The following is an 18,368-nucleotide window of genomic DNA, read 5'->3' as shown; positions in this document are numbered from 1 at the left end:
TTCACGTAGTTTGCAATTATTTGGTTTGTAAATCACCAAGAATTTGGATTTTATTTAAATTTTGGCATTAGACAGAGCCTTAAAAATTGGATTAAACAAGAATTATAGTAATATACAATATCTCAAGCTAGGGTTAATTACATTTTCCGTTCTTCAGTCTAGGCGTGTTTTACAAAAATCTATTTTAAGTTTGCAGCCTCTTCATCACAAACTGAAATCATAACATCTCATTAGACATTTATTAATATTTTTATTTATTTATTTATTAACTTAACGCAATTTACAAAGACTTCGATTTGTTATACACTCCTCGTTTTCACATTTATTTTTTGTAAATCATTTTTGTTTGTGTTATAATTTAAGCTTGAAATGGAAAACAGTACTGTAAGAAAGAGCCTGCAAGTAAATGCGACTGCACGTAAAGAAATGAAATAGAACCTGGGTTCAATTACATAACACATGCTTGATAGGGCGCGGGCATGGCCTTTGGTTCAACCATTTGGTGACCCACCCAGCGGCAAAGATGTGCACAATAATCATAATAAACTTAGAGAACAGAACAGAAAATTATTATAACTACAGGGCAATGTAATTTCGTGGACAAAATTTACGAAAATAGATCGGTTGGTGCGTGAGTGTACAAGAATTTAGCGTGATTGCCGTTCTGAAGGGTTGATGCAGAAGTTGCGGGTGTTCTTGGTGTCGCCACCGCCGTGAATGGTACTGATCGTAATGTGGCTGGGACAAGCTAACTAAACAGGCCCTCGGTAGCCTTCTCTAAATTCCAATTCTCCTTGGAGAGCACGGCGCGCGCCTCATGCTCGTCGATGCCCATGTCCCTGAGACGTTGGATCTTTGAATCACAATCGGGAAAGGTGTGCGGTCCGCCCGCATACGCGTTTGTCCAGTGCTTGGCTGTCAGCAGGAACAGATCGTACTTGTCCTTGAACTGATAGGCCACCACTGCGTCCTGTGGATCATCTGGCTCTGCGGCGGCCAGGAGCGCCTGTAGGGACAGCAGTACGGTGCGTAGTGTCATCGCTGCAGCCCAGTTGTCCTTTAAGATGTCCAGGCAAATCGCGCCCGTCACCGACGAAATATTTGGGTGCCAGATGCGCGTTATGAAGCGTACCTGCGTGGAAGTTGCAATACATTTAGTTCATTGTTCCAAATTAGTGTACTCATGTATGTAAGTGTGGTTTATTTCTAAGCTTACATACAAATGTATTTCTTTAAACGACAATTTATATTACCAATTCGTATAAATTTAAATAGCTTGGTGTAAAAAGGCTTCTCCTACAGGATATCTAAAGTATCTATTACCTTTACTTTTAAGAACGCAATAGTTTCATATTTATAAGATCTTTTCATACAAACATTTCTTATATCCATTTCTTATCCATCATACTAACCTTTGGTGGATTGAAGGGATATGTCTCGGGCACCTTGATCTCCAGGACGAACTTGCCGCCCTCGTAGGGCGTGTCAGGCGGACCTGCGATCTCGCCGCGCAGCTCCGTCCAACTGTCGTTGACCAGTTCGATTTTGATGGAACACTGGACGATCTGTCAGGGATTACAAGCAGAATTTACAAATCGGTGCGGCCAATGTTTACATTTTACTCGATATCCACAAAGAACACGGAGCCGATAAGCGCGCCAAAAACGCCACCAAAGTCTACGGACATCGTCACCGCCCACCCCCTGCACCACAATCTGGGGTGGTGGTGCAGCTGGCGATGCCGAGGAAGGCGGTTGAGTGTCCTTCGGCCTTGGTGCTCGGAACTCACCTCCTCGCTGCGCATCACCTCCTTGAACTCCCGCTTGATCCGCGACACTGCCATGTTCGCCATGATGTTTATTCCGTTTCTCCGACTCTCTTCTCTGTTCTCTCCCTGTTCCCTATTCTCCGTTCTCCTTTCTCCGCCTTTCCTCTTCACGTCGCTCTTCTCACTGTTCTGTTCTGTTCGGTTCGGTTCTGTTCCGTTCTGCTTCTGTTTTTGTTGTTGCCCCCCGTGCAATTTTGCGGATTTTGTGTGGTGCGTTGCGTAAATTACGCCTAGCTGCTGGCCTCCAAGGTTGCTCCTTTCGATCGCTTTTCGGTATTGTCGAAGCAACGAGCTCGACCAGCACACAGAAACAAACAAACTCAATATTCCAATTTCAACAAAACTGACTTTTTACAGCGCTCAGCACGTCTATTTTGCCAGTGCTATTTTTTTTTGTTTTTTTGGTAGTGTGGCCGCCGCGCCGCATTTGGAAAATTCTGAAAGCTCGCCTATCGATAGGCGTATCGATAGAGCTTCTGGAAAAGTGCGCGAAATATGGTATCGCAGTTTTGCAGTTCAAATATTCATATTATTCATATTCTGTTTTAGTGTATTAGTGTATACATATAAATGTAATTTTTTATTAACCTCTTATTAATATTAAATAAAGGATTTGATTTTGATAGTTATTAGTAAGACTTGGTAATATTCATATATTATTTTTATAAATATTTATATATTATTTCAGGTTTTGTTTCTAGGGGTAGTTCTGCGGTTGTATAACCAATAGGTCCCCAAGAATGTTCACTGGATAACTTTAAACTTCCAGCTTCCCAATGGATAGGTTTTCGGACTTTACAAGGGTAGTCCTCTCCTAAGGGACGACACCCAAAATGAATCTTAACCGGCACAGTTACTTAATTCGTTTTGACATACAAATTAAAAGAATTAAGAGAATACAAGAGATATAGTTACAAACTACTCATTTTTTAATAAATGCAGCTTATTTCAAGACCAATACACGCAGTACTCTTTCTTAGAATTTTTTGAAAAGCCCTATTTGATTGACTCAATCACTTTCAAAGCTGGTTTTTGTTCCATAAGTTCAATCAGCCGCAACTTGTCATTGGCACTCGGCAAAGGTTATTTTCCATTGCGTGATTGATCTTGAATACTGAATATATACATACATACATGTATGAAGCGTTTATAATAATCGAAGTTCTTTTGACCTCAGAAATATGGTTCCATTACGCTCGGCCGCCTTGTCTGCGGTCGGAAATTTGAAACTCGTTTTGCGTCCTATAAACAAAAACAAGAAGTTTATTCTTCAAAGGCGTAGGCCTCTCTTGGCAACAGTCCAAAAATAATAGACAAGCATTATTTATGCGCCATACGATCTTGGGTTTATAATGGGTATACTTGGAAAACGGTATCCGAACTGTTAGTGTCGCCATAAATATGTATATGGACATACCAACTTTCAACCAATACTAAAAAATTATCCCTTAAAATAATTTTCAGCTGTTGGGTAGATTTCATTTTAAGTAACTTTTTCTTGCATCTTTTTAAAACCCAAAATATTTACAATATAAAAGCGTTAACATCAATCTTATAGGGTATATTCATGACTGGAAATCAGTTAAGTCGACATTCTCTTTTACTACCGAAATTCACGTTTCGCACAGCACAAATGGCGATCGAGAAAAAAAACGTGTCAGCAAAAGCGTGTGGGGAAGTTGAGAACCAACACAACAACAGCTTTCGGATAAGAAGAATACCCAATAGACATTCTGAGACTTATGAAAACGGAGCAGCTTCTTAATTCTCAAACTTTTTAACTTTTGCCTCTTGCATACACGTGTTTGTGCTCCCCTTTTGCGTCGCTCTTTCGCCCCAAAACAAAACGAGTGACCGATACAAACAAACATGTCGGTTCTCTTGCACTCTCCTTGATATACCCTTCCAAACCATATTATGAGTGTAAGAAGAAGGATGACGGCTCCTACCCCGTAAATATATGTACATAAATTCACATGTGTACAAAAATGTTTATGTTTAAGTCTAAAACTATTAGAGTTTTAAAAGATGTATTAAGGATAAAGAAACTGTCATCGCTTGAAATCAGTCCAAATTAGCGTAGTTTTTGCATGGTTCGTTATTAGTTTGTATAAGAAAACTGTGAGCCTATACGTCAAATTTTTATAATTTTGAACAACATGGTCAAAACATAATTTCAGATATATATATTTACTTATATCTATTTTGTATCGCAAGAGTATCCATGCTACAACTTGATGAAGTCGTCTCTCCTTTGCGTTATCTCCTGCTCTCTCGCACCAAACAACTCCAGAAATTCAACTTCCCTCGCTCAAATTCAAATCGAAAGCGTTCTGATTCATTCAGCTTTTGCATTTTCTGAGTAGCGGCTGCATCCAAGCGGAATCACAAACAAAATCCTCACTACAAGTTTTTTTTGACCAACGTGTCCGAATTGCATCGTTCAGTGATTAATAGTTTGTAGTTTGTAAAAGTAATTGCGACACTTTGCTACCTCACATGTTTCAAGTAAGTTCAGAATGTTGTACTATTCGATGTGTGTGCGTGCCTTTGTTTTCCACTCGACTCAAAACGTGCGTCGCATTCGGCACGTGGTTTTTGCCTCACCACCCCTCGATCCCCGGCTCCATTATTCCTGTACGTTCGGCACACTTGCAACGCCATTTGCGTCAGTTTTTCGGGATAAAACACGGAGAAGAGTACGTCAGCATTTGGCATTAGTTCATTTATATTTAGCTATGGGTACGAAAAAACAATTTAACAAATCGCAGTGTTCTGTTCTTCAGACGCGTTCGTTTGTTCAGCATCCCAGGTACAGTTGCACAAACAACAAGAAAACATCTCGGGGGCAACCAAAGCAAAGACGAGCCCCCGTGAAATAAAAAAGGAAGAACTGTACCCCGGATTTGAGATCTACGTAGAAAACTAAACATTCCTGCTCGTATGTACAATGTACACAACAGAGATATTTGCAGAGCAACAATTATCCAGAACCAATTGCAAACGACACACAGCACAGATACACAGACAAAAACAAAAAGAATTCTTAAATTTGTGTTCAACAAGAGTCGAATATATGTAAGTATTCAAGAGTGGGCAAGACAGCATTAAATGTTTATTATTGTCTCAGATATTTAAGGATTTTTTTTCTATTATTTTGTATAGGAAAATGTATTGACACTTTTATGGGGCCTTGGAAATTTATTTACCCGTTTTGTGGTTTTTGTATATCGCGTTAAATAATATCTGTCTTTAAAATGTATTTGCAACAGTTTATTCTCTAACTGTGTGGTAGTAAGAAATTAAAGAGTTGTGCAAAGACGAACTAAGCCAATATAATAATTAAATCCCAACTTAATAAAATATCTGACGACACCAATAAAAAAGTTTTGTCTTTATTAAAATTTGTGTATGTACACGAACACTTATCATTGAAAATTTTGCTCTGTGTGACATTTTACATATCTAAAACTGCAATATGACGTATTTAAAAATGCTATGGAAATTGCCTATCGAAAACAGCTGATTCCGAAAAGAGTCAAAAAGCGCGTCCCGAAAGCTTTTCCCTGTGGCATCAACTTAACTGCGCATCATCCCATCCTTGGGCGCTCTCTTGCGCTCTCGCGAAAAATATGGGTGTGTGTGTGGGCAACCGGTGCGTATGTGTAATAGACGCATACGCCATGTTGTACGGCGCTCAGTTCCATTCGCTCGCTCAATTTCGCCAGATGCGGCGCTCTGCGGCTGCTAATCCCAATCTCCCATTGTCGCTGAAACAGTGCACTTTTCACTTAACCTGGCGCAAAACAGCTGAGTGCGACTTGTTATTAAACTAAAGGCAATCTCTTCAGTCGCCGCATACCTGTCACAGCACCTTCATCTCGGGATTTGCTTTGTGAATAATGCCCGATAAGAAATGCAACGAGAACGAGCAGAATGGTGCGTAGATTATATCCTAGAATTCACATTCCTTTCATTTCTATCGGCGTGTGTGCTTGTGTGTGTGCTGGGTTTTCATGGCCAACTGAGGACATCAGTGGAACAGCTGTTTGTCGCGGCCAGAAAAGCTTTTCTTTTGGCGCGCGCCTGTTGGCATGCCAGCATATTTTTTATGTTAAAATAAAATTCATAGATAGTATAGGGGTGATAACAAGCTGTTTATCTATCGAATAGAGTCAATAGAATATATTTTGTAATCCTCTTTAGAAGCAAAATTTGTTGCAATCAGTGCGAAAACACTAAAAACGTTCATTCCTGGCTTTTTGAAAGTATTATATAAGATATAAAATACCTATTATTAAATGAAAAAAAAAATGTATTTTTTCGTACTAAAAATGCAACCCCTTTAACTAACAGCTTTTCTTACTAATTAAAACACCAGGAAATTTTAACGTATTTATAAAATATTATATTCATCTATAATATGCCTATCGAACCGCTTTAGAAATCGATAGCTTTCCAGTTCCCTGGAGAACGCGTAGAAAAATCACATGGTCTGGATGGGGGATAATTGGGGTGGCTTTACAGAAAGAGCGAGCGAAAGAGAGCGCTGCGCAACAAAAGCTCCGTTGCTCTCTATTACGCTCTTGCGGCACACCGATAAGACGGAGACGTCGACGTCGCTGCCAGCGTTTTGGCGAAAAAAATTTATAATAAAAACTTCTACTCATAGATTGTGTGATGCCAGTTCGCTCTGCTAATCCGATACGCGCTAGAAGTTTGATCCGAGACAATTTGGAGAAACAGGCTGGTTGTCTAAATTTAATCCACTCCAGAATGCCGAACATCAAAGTGTTTTCGGGCACCTCGCATCCGGACTTGGCCCAGCGGATCGTCGATCGCCTGGGAATCGATCTCGGCAAGGTGGTTACGAAGAAGTTCAGCAATTTGGAAACCTGGTAAGTAGTCCTGCAAGGGAATTTCCTTGGCAAATTGTGTGTGCTCGTGACCACCAACAAGTGTTTAGCGACAACGAACGAACAAATGTGTTTTAAAGTGTGCTAATTGAGTTTGACGAAAAAGTGTTTGGTGTGCAAACACATGTGCTCAAAAGGTCCTTGACATTCGCTGAAGGTTGCTGGTGTTTCGCTGCCACAATCAACAATGCGGAGCAATGGGAATTTGTGATTACCTAAAACTGAATGATTTTTCCCGAATTTTGTGGCCTGCCTTTGGCTTGATTTCTTTTTATTTTTATTGATTTAACAAGTGGACTGTACACCGTCTTTGTCGCTATAGCCGTGCGCCTGTGTGTGTGAGTGTGTGTTTAGTGGCGTTGTGCTGGTATGAGTGAGAGTAATACACACACACAAACACAGCCACGTAAAGCTTGGCCAATGTCGCGTGCAGTTTTCACAAAATTTAAATTAAATTTTAAAAATATTCTTAGGAAAGAAATTAGCAAAGAGACCGAAAATGATTTTCATTTTATATTTTTAATTAAATTAGCTGCCATGTGTGCGTGTGTGTGTATCGTCTAGACTTGCGGCTTGCACGCTTTTTGCTTCCCTCTCTCTCGCGCACGCACTCACACAGGCGCAAGACCAGCCAGTCAGCTGCTGATGCAACAACAACAAATAATAAATAAAGGCGCCCATGGTTTTAACCCCACCCACCAGCACCCTTTTCCGTTTATTCGGTGTCAACTTTCGTTCGGCTTTTTCCAATTTTAATAAAATTAAGCAAAAGCCACATAAGCAAACAATTGGAGGAGGTGAAAAGGTGAAAGAAACAAACGAGGCAAACGGAAGAAAACCGAAACGAAAATAGAGGTTATAATACGCGCTAAGCTTTCTGACATGATACGCGCTCCGTCGGTGTGCGTGTGTTTTTGTTATGCTCGCACTCACTCGCACGCACACCAAGGTACGCGGCAGCGGAAAGAACCGAAGGCGGGGCAGAGTCGAGGCTAGGATGCCCTGTACCAGGTGTTATGTTGTACAAGGAAATAGGGGTGGTAGCAACTGACAAATTGTTCTAAGAATCGGCAGAAGACAGTACAAAAAATTTAATATGTACGCTTACGTGCGAAATTTTAATGTATAATAAAATAAATCGTTAGAATTAGCCTTCACCTTTAATTTTTCAATTTGAGGTGACCAACTAACATCTTTTAAGTAACGTAGACGCAAAAACCTATACATAAACACTAGATTCTCTTAATTTTTTTTTTATTTGTTGTAATTGATCTAAAAAGCTTATAATACGTTTGAACTTATATATTTATAACTTTCTAATGATTTTTTACCATCGCCGAAAAACGAGACCCATTTTGGTTAACTCGCTTTTAAAACCGACATACTCGACTAAAGGGTATGAAATGCCTGCGAGTAGAGAACCACAACACGACTCTGTCACGTTTTTCATTTGCTAACTGAACGGAGAATGGGAGAACGCTCTCTTAAGGTGAGAACGAAAGGGGAGCCTGAGCGCCACATCAAGAGTCGGCAGACGTTGCGACGTCGACTGCAGCAGCGGCAGCGACGCCCCCGCATAGTGTGCATTGGGGCTCTCTTTGGAGCCCACTCTCGCTCTCTCTTTCTCTCTACCTCTCACACTAAGAGCCAGACCCCCACGTGTGCATAGTGGTTGCTGCTCCACTGTTGTTGTAGCTGCAATATTTCTGTTTGCACTTGTCGACTTTGTTTTTGTTGTTCATCTTTCTCTCTTTCACTTTCTGGTGTTCTCTAGAAACAGCAGCCAGACACAGAAAATCATGTTGACCGTTAAATGCGCTCTTTTTGCTCCAATTTACACTAGGTGTTGTTGCTATTGTTGCGGCTGCTATAACGGTTGAACTTTTGCTTTTATTTTCTTCATACTTTGTCTTGATTGCTTTTGTTGATAATAGCGAACGCAGGGCGATGATGATAATGTTTCTGTTGTTGTAGCTCTATTTGTTATTGTTGTTGTTGCGTTTGGTGGGGCGTCTGGGCTAGAGATCAAGTTTTTAGTCAAGACTATGCTCAATTGAAGGGCGTCAAGATGACATCACGAAAGTTTAAACGAATGATATTAAGACTGGCACAAATTTCCTTTTGCCGATTCGCTGATAATGGACGATAAGAGAATAACAAATGAAAAGAGAAATAGAGAGAATTAAAATGTTAAAACTATTTATAAAAACTGGCGATACCAGTTTATCTGGGTCACACGTGATTTTTATGAATTGTTCTCCATATTATTAAAAATCACATATGTTTCTAGCTTATCACTTCGTTCATGACAATATATGTACATAACAGGGGTTTCCTTATAAAAAAATTAAAAAAAGTATTGGTGTTTAATATTTTTATTGCAACCCTAAATTAGTCAATACGTAGGTCATAAAATGTAGAATGTTTTTAATGTTTTTTTTTATGACTGCCACCTACGAAAACCCCCAAACGACCTTCGCCAGTGGCAATTCATAATAATTTTTCAATAACCCCAAAGTGGGGCTCTAATTTCTAATTTCGAAGGTTTTGCCACACGCAATTCTAAGCTGTTTCATTCACCACCCCTCTCTCTTGAAACCAACCAACCACCACCCACTGAAAATGTCAATTACTAAGCGTTTTGTTCACCATTTTCGACTCTAAAGTTTGATCGATAAGGAATTTGCGTGTTTGTCTTGTGAGGTCGTTGGGTATCAGCGAGCTTTTGAAAGGGGCCCGAGTTAATAGTGATAAGGAGCGTATAAATCAACTGGAACCAACAGAAACTAAGCGAAAGCGATTTAGATTTCGTCCAGACTGAGATAAGCTTAGTGGGAGACAATTGGCAACAGTTTTTTATACCTACAGTAAGACTTCCATATAAAGCACAGCCATAGATGAACAATGTTTTAGCTTATTAGTAAACTAAACTACATTTTCATAAAACACGATCTTTGACGCAAAGTAATCAATCAAACAGGGTCTGCTCTTTTTATTTTATAACGTCGTCTTAAATTTGATTAGGTGTAATCTATAAAATCCGTGCGATAAGAGAAGAATAAAAGCGAACAAGAATGTTCTAATCAAACAACTAAGAAAATAAACAAAATGCGAAAAAGTGTGAAACTGGTGATTTCAATTAGAGAAGTACGACTGTTTTTTCGTTTTCATGTTTTATTTATTATACCCGTTACTCGTAGAGTAAAAGGGTATACTAGATTCGTTGAAAAGTATGTAACAGGCAGAAGGAAGCGTTTCCGACCATATAAAGTATATATATTCTTGATCAGGATCAGCAGCCGAGTCGATCTGGCCATGTCCGTCTGTCCGTCCGTCTGTCCGTCCGTCTGTCCGTCTGTCCGTCCGTCTGTCCGTCTGTCCGTATGAACGTCGAGATCTCAGGAACTACGAAAGCTAGAAAGTTGAGATTAAACATACGGACTCCAGGGACATAGACGCAGCGCAAGTTTGTCGATTCATGTTGCCACGCCCACTCTAACGCCCACAAACCGCCCAAAACTGCCACGTCCACAATTTTGAAAATTGTTTTGATATTTTTTCATTTTTGTATTAGTATTGTAAATTTCTATTGATCTGCAGAAAAACTTTTTGCCACGCCCACTCTAACGCCCACAAACCGCCCAAAGCTGCCACGCCCACACTTTTGAAAACTGTTTTGATATTTTTTCATTTTTGTATTAGTCTTGTAAATTTCTAACGATTTGCCAAAAAACTTTTTGCCACGCCCACTGTAACGCCCACAAACCGCCCAAAGCTGCCACGCCCACACTTTTGAAAAATGTTTTGATATTTTTTCATTTTTATATTAGTCTTGTAATATTCTATCGATTTGCCAAAAAACTTTTTGCCACGCCCACTCTAACGCCCTCAAACCGACAAAAACTGTCAGTGTTGAAGATTCTCCTTCGCACTTCCACTAGCTGAGTAACGGGTATCAGATAGTCGGGGAACTCGACTATAGCGTTCTCTCTTGTTTTTTTGTTGTATTTTTCGGTTTACATTATCACATGAGCACACAGACTTGCGAACGAGGAAAGAGATAAAAATACGTAAAAAACAAAGGAAAATGAAATGAATTCTGGCTGAAATTCTATTTGACGGTCGGCCAAAGAAACAGCTGCTGGCTGAACTGTTGCTAGTTGTTGGCAATGCGGCGGTTTTTCTGGCCAATTGCCAACTGTCTTGCCCAGCACACCTTTTTTTTTCCACCGCCCCACACCCTGCTCCCCACGGTTTTCCCTTCGATTTTTCCCAAGATTTTCCCGGCATGCTAACAATGTCACGGTAGCTAGTGGTGAAAGTGTTTTCCTACAGCCCCGACAATCTATTCAAAAATGCATGATTTAATGCCAAAATGCATCCGGCCAAGGCTGATGAAATCTCTGCATTTAGCCGGTCCACATTGATCTTCTTGACCAGGGTAGCGATAAGGAATACTCATGTATGCAAATACACTCTTCCAATCAATATACCCCCCAGAAAAAAGCCGGTCAATGGTGTGTTTTATGATAAGCGAGTGCAGAAATAGGTTACATTATACTATACTACGAAAACGTGTCACGCGATTGACGACAGGCTCCATCAATTGGGTTATGACAAATGATAAACCCAAATTATTGGACAAATTAATTACTCGGCCAACTTGGCACAGGTCGTTCAATCGATGGTCGGTTGAGGGCTGATGCTCCGAACATGTAATTGAATTAACCTTCGCTGGTAAAACAAAAGCCGAAATAACCATGAGAATGCGAAAAAAAGAGCACACCAACCGAGAATCAGCTGAAAGTGTGTTTTATTGACTGAAATTGATTGCTTATTTAATTTAATTTTTGTACAGTGAATACAGTTTTTGTATGTTTTGTTTTCAGGAGGCGTTGTTATTTAAATTTAAAACTATTGTTATTATTACTTCGGTTGCTTGGACATCTAATATACATTATTGACGTATGTACATACAAATGTTCTGGGTTATTTTCTGTAAAATAGTTCCGCCTTTAAAACGCTGATTGAGCCACACATGCTCCATCAAGGGTATCAAGAACCTATAGTTCAAGTTTCTAACTGAGCTTCGCAAACGGCAACCGCCAACCGAAACCAAAACAAAACACAACAAAGTGTAAACAAAATAATAAACGTTGCGGCGTCAGTGGCCATTGCAAATATTGCGCATACGCCATGTGGGTGGTGTTTGTGTGTGAGGGAACTAGGAAAGTTTTCGATTAGATTGCCTTGGCCTGCAGTTTCATTTGGGCTGCGGCAAAGGTCAACAATTGGGGGCGTGTCCTGTTTGGATTATCAATAACTTAGGGGAGGGTGTGCATGGCGAAAAGGATACTTTTAGAACTTGTGAATTTGAAAAGTGTTGCGAACTTGAGACGAACAATGGAAATTTCCGCACACTGAAGGACCTGACATATATTCTACACATTGTATGCCATGAATGGTAGAAGGCTGTTTGCCAAGGAATTATGGTTATTACCTAACGATTTTTGATAGAGACCTGATAGAACTTTTACTGTTTTCCCATTAATCTCTGTACTATAATGAATCACACACATATATTTCTAATCGATTGCAGCGATACTTTGATGCTAGCCATGTTTTTTGCGATCAATCTATCAATTTCTTGCTGATATTTTCCCACTGTGCACCCCACATCCAGCCTACCAACTGACCCCCGCTCTCTGTTTTCTTGCAGTGTGGAAATTGGGGAATCGGTGCGCGGCGAGGATGTGTACATCGTGCAGTCGGGATCCGGCGAGATCAACGATAACTTGATGGAGCTGCTGATCATGATCAATGCGTGCAAAATCGCCTCAGCCTCTCGTGTTACAGCTGTGATTCCTTGCTTTCCATATGCCCGCCAAGACAAAAAAGACAAGGTAGGTTTGCCTCAACACGATCCGGCCGCCGAAAATTACACGGTATTATTCTGGGGATCCCCTTTCTTCGGATCCCACGTGCAAAGAAAAGCATTGTAAACAATTAATTCTTGTTAATCTGACTATAAGTTCAACGCAAAGCCCACACACTGTTTCAATTGGGGAAAAGTGGAGACGAAAAAGCGTCAACTTTTCCCCCGAATGTTTTCCCAAAACTTAAGCTCGATTGTTAAGTGATATATATAACCGATTTGTTTATCCTATATATACTTCTGTTTTTCTGTGTGTGACTGTGTGTTTCTAATGCATTTTGTTAAGCAATTTTCATTTCTTTTTAAAAAAAAAAACTGTTTGCAACGAAGCTTAGCTGGAGAAAACTTATTTAAAAATACATGCACGCAATTGGAAAATGTGGAAAATTTCAAAGAACAATCCCTTAGTGATAAACGCATTATTTTGCTTTATTTTCCTGCCGTTTGTAACTTAATACTATATTTATTTTTTTATTACCACGCAATGCTCGCTCTCTCTTTCTCGCCCACCTGCAACTATCTCCCTCTACCGCGCGTGTGTGTGTGCCTTGGTGTATTTCTCTCTCTTTCTCCGTTTCTCTATCGATCTCTGTCTCTCTTTCACCGTGAAGTTGGCAGGCAGTGAGGATAATGCGGAAAGCAAGAAACTAGCCAAGAAAAACTACGATTGGAAATTTAGGGTATTTACCTTGTCACTTTTCAATAACTAAACGCTCACCTGATTCACACTTTATGTTCTTCTATAATATATAAATGTAATGGGAAATTCTTTATTAATTTTCTTTGGATCCAAAAACAAGACACTAAAAACCTGGAAGGGAATATCAAAACCGGCAATCTCATCCTCAGAAACTCATAACTCACGAGGGAATTTTTTGGCGTCTGGCTTAACAAGTTTCTCGTTTTTCTCGGAAACAATCCTATTTTGCATGTCCATTCCTAGAACCCTATATCCCAAATACCCCATATACCACCCGCTAATAAACTAATAAAGAAGAAATTCTTGGCTAACCCACAAAAAATTCGGTAAAAATGCCATGACTTTTATTGGAGATAATACAAAAAACAATGAAATGAAAATTTTCCACATATTTACGTTGCCTCTGTTTGTTTTGTTTCGGCGGCTCTTCATTGCAACAAAAATAATGCATATGAAATATAAAATTTACATTAATTAATCTATTTTTAATAATGAACATATAATAAATATTTTTGTTTGTCTTGTTTCGACTGCTGTTTGTTTGTCTTGATTGTTGTGATCTTGCACTTTTGTTCTTGTCTTATCGGCCCTGACAACAGCCTCCTTTTGGGGGCTTAGAAAATAATGTTTTCCATTCCACTTGATTAAGTTTTTCCGTTGCTAGATAATCCCCCCTGTGACGTCAGACGATCGGATCGGCAATGGGGGGTATATATTGTATACTGTATTGTACATACGTATATAGACAATGAACCCCGCGGGTCAAACGTGCGAAATGCACAAATATTTTGCATTTCTGTAATCTGTAAATGAGTTCCTCGACGTTCAAGATAATCAGTTGAAATGGAAGGAAAATATATGTATATAGTATTATTTGAAAATGTGTACTTGAATTGGCATTGCAACCTGATTTGAATTGAGTCCCCCCAGCAAAACAAAAACCCACTTGACTAACAGCCACTTTTGAAAAACACGGATTACGACTTTGTTAACTTTAATATACACACAGGATAAACACAATCCAATTCCACCTTAATTTTAATTTTAAACTCTGAATTATTCTGAACTTTTTGTGTTTTCTTCTTTTTCTTTTTATACTCTTTGTCTCTCTCTCTTGCATCAAATTACCCAAAATGTATAAAATAAACAAAATTCCAATTCTGTTGAACTTAGGAGTTTTCAGCCAAACAATATACTGTGAGTAGTTCGGTTAGTTCCTGTATCCCAGGCATTATTATTTTTAATGTTTGCTGCGGGACTAAACTAAGAAACCAAATAAGAATATTTTGCTTTAGATTACTTTTGTCTTAAGCCTTTTGCTTTGTTGCGTTCTTTAATGTTTTTCCTTTGAGTTGATGAAACCAGACGACGATCTTACCCCTATTCAATCCAGAAACATATCTATATCCGACTGATGTTTGCATGCTTCGTTCTCCAAATATTACACCAAAATCCAAACCCAAATCAAATGAGAAAATGCGAAAAGAAAAATTATTTCAAAATGGTTCAATTTTCTTTGCACTTGTTTGCGTATTAACCGATCTATCTGTACATGTTTATCTCTAACTGGCGTTGCACTCTATCACCTGGGTATATCTCATTCTCTATTGATCAGAACTCATCATTTCCGGGGTGTCCACATTTGTGTCCTTTGTGTTGTCGCAATTGAATCTCTTTTCTGTCCATGAATTTTGTATCTCCATATGCAATCTATTGGAACGTTAACCTCTTTGTTGATTTCTGTCTATACATATGTGTGTCCATGTTCGGTTTTGATTTCCATGATTTACTTCTCATATGCCTAGCTATAAGACTCGAACCCATGTATAACCTGACTACTAGTTGCGCTAATGGAAACCTTTCCTTGCATCTCTTTCTACGCTGGCCAATGCACAGAGTCGTGCGCCCATCTCGGCCAAATTGGTGGCCAACATGCTGTCCGTAGCTGGAGCGGATCACATCATCACCATGGATCTGCACGCCTCACAGATTCAGGTAAGTCGACCCACGATATATACGTAATAAATATTCTACTATATCAGAACATACATATATGGTAAAAGTTTTCTCAGCACCATATTTTTATATATTTATCATTGATAGTCTAGTGATAGCAAAACTTTCAATGCGTTTTCTTATCGCAACTCGATTTGTGTATATCAGTGAATTAATTACGATAAAGAAAATGTGATTTTCCTTTTGAACGACGTAACAATTTTTGTTTATTGGAGTGTAGCCAAAAAAATGTCTTAAGGGTGTAAAATAAAATACAAAATATATAGTACAGATTTATCCAATAACATGAGGTTTCCTTTTTTTGTGCTGGTGCAAAAGTTCTTGAATCAAAACCTAGGGCCTGAGATTTGAGATTACAAAATGAGCTAGGATCTCGACGGATCCTCCGGGATTTGACATATCCATCCATAGACTACTAGGTAGTGAATTCACAGCAGGGTTCAGAGGGGTTATTCGAATGGGATTGGAGGTCCATACAACTTCCAGTTTCGCCCTCGGTTTCGTTGAGCGTGGGTCGCATGGAAAGAATGCTAACCGACAGTTTGCCCATTTGGAGCATTAGCTCATCTATGCGCTCATTCTTGGCGGCAATCATGCTCTGCAGGTAGTCAGCTTTCTGGGTGATGGAGTTGATGTAGGACGACTTCTCGGCACTCTCCCGTAAGGCCTTGGCGTAGTGTTCGTATTCCACTACTTTCTTGGCAACCTTCTTGACCTGGCCATCGACCACGACCTTCATGTCCATGGTCAGCACCTTGGGTCGTCTATCATTGGAGGCAGAGCGCTCGATCACTTGGGTGAGGGATCGGTTGAGCGTGCGTTTCACAGAATCCTTATTAGCCAATTTTTTGACCACCTCGCTCCTCTGGGAACGCGTTGGTGATGCATTCAACATGGGTCTTGGCCTGGGACTACCGCACTTGGTCACCGCCATCAGTTCCTGGAACAGCGTTTCTATGGCTCCTGGTGCTGCTGACGCCAGTTGCTCCAGCAACGAACGTGGCACATTGATGCCCAACTTCTTTAGAACCTTGTTGCTAAAGGTCTCCCAGCTCTGGAGTTTCAGCACCACGCTGTTTTTGGGCGTATAATTGTGCAGATCCACCAGGCGAGGATGACAACGCTTGACAATCTTGGCCACTGGCAAAACATCCGAGAATGAACGGCGAGTTTTCATATCCAGGATAATGCGCTGCTCCTTTAGCCACTGGTCCAGGCCGTTCTGCTGCTCCTCCTCCATACCTAGCAAGTGATTTGAGGACTTGGATTGCGATTGGGGCATTTTGTATAAGAATAACTTATTGTGTGGGATTTTATCTGCGTTTTGACTTTTGTTGTTAATTTGTTTTAGTAAGACTAGATGCCATATATGGTTGATATACTATTATTGCCTGACAGCTGTGTCAATTGGCAATGACTACTAGATGCTGAACTAATTCGAAAACTCCCCATTCGCAGGGCTTCTTTGATATACCAGTTGATAATCTCTATGCCGAGCCGGCGGTACTCAAGTGGATCAAGGAGAACATTCCCGAGTGGAAGAACTCGATCATTGTGTCGCCCGATGCTGGCGGTGCCAAGCGGTTAGTTATACTCCTTCAATCCCTATATTCATATGTATCATAGATCAGAAATTTGATTTCAATATGCCAATTTTAGCGTCACCTCGATTGCCGATCGCCTGAATGTGGAGTTCGCTCTGATACACAAGGAGCGCAAGAAGGCCAACGAAGTGGCCTCCATGGTCCTGGTGGGTGATGTCAAGGACAAGATTGCCATTCTGGTCGACGACATGGCCGACACATGCGGCACCATTGTGCATGCCGCCGATCGCCTGGTGGAGGCTGGAGCCACCAAGGTGGGTTTACTCGGTTTCTAATTCATTTTCTTGTTTTTAATGATTTACTTTGGATTTTAATCAGGTATATGCCATTCTGACGCATGGCATTTTCTCGGGTCCGGCGATCTCGCGGATCAACAATGCCTGTTTCGAGGCGGTGGTGGTGACCAATACCATACCACAGGATGGACACATGCGGGACTGTCCCAAAATCCAGGTGGGTTTCTATCAATCGCTGCTTAAGATGCAAATATTAAACAGTTTATATGTGTAGTATCGGAGTATTAGCGTACAATATTGTTGAATATTTTGTAATGTATTTATGTTTCTTCAACAGTGCATTGATGTCTCGATGATGTTCGCCGAGGCCGTCAGACGGACACACAACGGCGAGAGTGTCTCGTATCTCTTCTCAAATGTTCCATACTAAACAACAAACAACAAACAAACAAACAACCGGCAGAAAAACCAGCAAACGTTTGATAAAACAGCAACCAGAACACCGTTAGCAAGCTACTGCAAAAAGAAAAATGAAAAACAACTTTAATAGCAATTTGTAATGCAACCAACAACCACAACAATTCGAAACAACATATTTTGCCATCATCATCGTTATATATTTTTTATGGATTAACTATTGTAATTAAAGTAAATGCAAACTCAGTAGATGGGAAATCGTCATTATGTAATTATACTAAATAGGAGCATAACGATAACACTTAACACCGTAACAACAAAACAAAACAAAACAAAACAAAAGTACACAAATGCAATGCCTTTCCTTTGTATAGTAAGTTCTTTGTTTAAACAAACTTTTGCCGTTTTCTGATTTTACAAGTTAACACGAACGATAATTCCCAGTTGATTGGTGTAAACATTGGCCTGCTCTTAGAGAGAAATTTAGATTTGTAGATTAACACCGTAGAAGATATACACCTAAAATCACACTCACACACACCCACACACCTAAAAAACACCCACATATACACCCACACACAACAACAAGAAATTGTAATTTTACACTGTGCAACAACTTTTTGATGATCCTTTATTGTAAGCTCATGAAGAAAGAAAAACGCAAAATACTTGCAAGTTCAAAACAAAATCTAGTAAAATTAAGTAAAACAAAAAAA

At 39.9% G+C, this 18,368-nt stretch overlaps 3 protein-coding genes across 8 annotated transcripts; 1 reads left to right on the top strand and 2 right to left on the bottom strand.

The window, feature by feature from the left end:
* Window positions 1-290: 290 nt before the first annotated feature.
* LOC122616344 (ubiquitin-conjugating enzyme E2-22 kDa) lies at window positions 291-2,239 on the bottom strand. Its single transcript, XM_043791772.1, has 3 exons — window positions 1,790-2,239; window positions 1,413-1,565; window positions 291-1,132 (listed from the first exon to the last, which is right to left on the bottom strand). Exons 1-3 carry the CDS (start codon window positions 1,850-1,852, stop codon window positions 749-751), a joined length of 600 nt encoding a protein of 199 aa, XP_043647707.1. The 5' UTR covers window positions 1,853-2,239; the 3' UTR covers window positions 291-748.
* Window positions 2,240-4,186: 1,947 nt separating this feature from the next.
* Window positions 4,187-18,360, top strand: LOC122615764 (ribose-phosphate pyrophosphokinase 2). 6 transcript variants are annotated; one of them, XM_043790857.1, is made up of 9 exons: window positions 4,187-4,336; window positions 6,501-6,726; window positions 12,464-12,647; window positions 13,291-13,359; window positions 15,264-15,374; window positions 16,854-16,978; window positions 17,055-17,253; window positions 17,318-17,452; window positions 17,573-18,360. In XM_043790857.1, the coding sequence occupies exons 2-9, from the start codon at window positions 6,509-6,511 to the stop codon at window positions 17,663-17,665; spliced, it is 1,134 nt and encodes a 377-aa protein (XP_043646792.1). In that variant the 5' UTR covers window positions 4,187-4,336; window positions 6,501-6,508; the 3' UTR covers window positions 17,666-18,360. The 6 variants fall into 6 exon arrangements, with proteins under 6 accessions (XP_043646792.1, XP_043646793.1, XP_043646789.1 ...); XM_043790858.1 differs by lacking the exons at window positions 4,187-4,336; window positions 13,291-13,359 and adding exons at window positions 5,625-5,767; window positions 14,553-14,576 and having other exon boundaries at window positions 15,276-15,374; XM_043790854.1 differs by lacking the exon at window positions 4,187-4,336 and adding an exon at window positions 5,625-5,767.
* On the bottom strand, window positions 15,588-16,807 carry LOC122615765. Its single transcript, XM_043790861.1, has one exon. It carries the CDS (start codon window positions 16,675-16,677, stop codon window positions 15,811-15,813), a length of 867 nt encoding a protein of 288 aa, XP_043646796.1. The 5' UTR covers window positions 16,678-16,807; the 3' UTR covers window positions 15,588-15,810.
* Window positions 18,361-18,368: the final 8 nt, after the last annotated feature.

The sequence above is a fragment of the Drosophila teissieri genome, chromosome 3L, assembly GCF_016746235.2.
Source record: "Drosophila teissieri strain GT53w chromosome 3L, Prin_Dtei_1.1, whole genome shotgun sequence".
Taxonomy (NCBI): Eukaryota; Metazoa; Arthropoda; class Insecta; order Diptera; family Drosophilidae; genus Drosophila; species Drosophila teissieri.
This window is presented reverse-complemented; position numbering and strand designations above follow the sequence as displayed.

Excerpts from the sequence above, each read along its gene's own strand:
- LOC122615765 (XM_043790861.1), bottom strand. The coding sequence starts at position 16,677 with ATGCCCCAATCGCAATCCAAGTCCTCAAATCACTTGCTAGGTATGGAG.
- LOC122616344 (XM_043791772.1), bottom strand. The coding sequence starts at position 1,852 with ATGGCGAACATGGCAGTGTCGCGGATCAAGCGGGAGTTCAAGGAGGTG. Across the intron at positions 1,566-1,789 it reads AGGTGATGCGCAGCGAGGAG|ATCGTCCAGTGTTCCATCAA; the intron begins GTGAGTTCCGAG and ends AATCCCTGACAG. Across the intron at positions 1,133-1,412 it reads ATCCCTTCAATCCACCAAAG|GTACGCTTCATAACGCGCAT; the intron begins GTTAGTATGATG and ends ACTTCCACGCAG.
- LOC122615764 (XM_043790854.1), top strand. The coding sequence starts at position 5,731 with ATGCCCGATAAGAAATGCAACGAGAACGAGCAGAATG. Across the intron at positions 12,648-13,290 it reads GCCAAGACAAAAAAGACAAG|TTGGCAGGCAGTGAGGATAA; the intron begins GTAGGTTTGCCT and ends TTCACCGTGAAG. Across the intron at positions 17,453-17,572 it reads GGGACTGTCCCAAAATCCAG|TGCATTGATGTCTCGATGAT; the intron begins GTGGGTTTCTAT and ends TTTCTTCAACAG.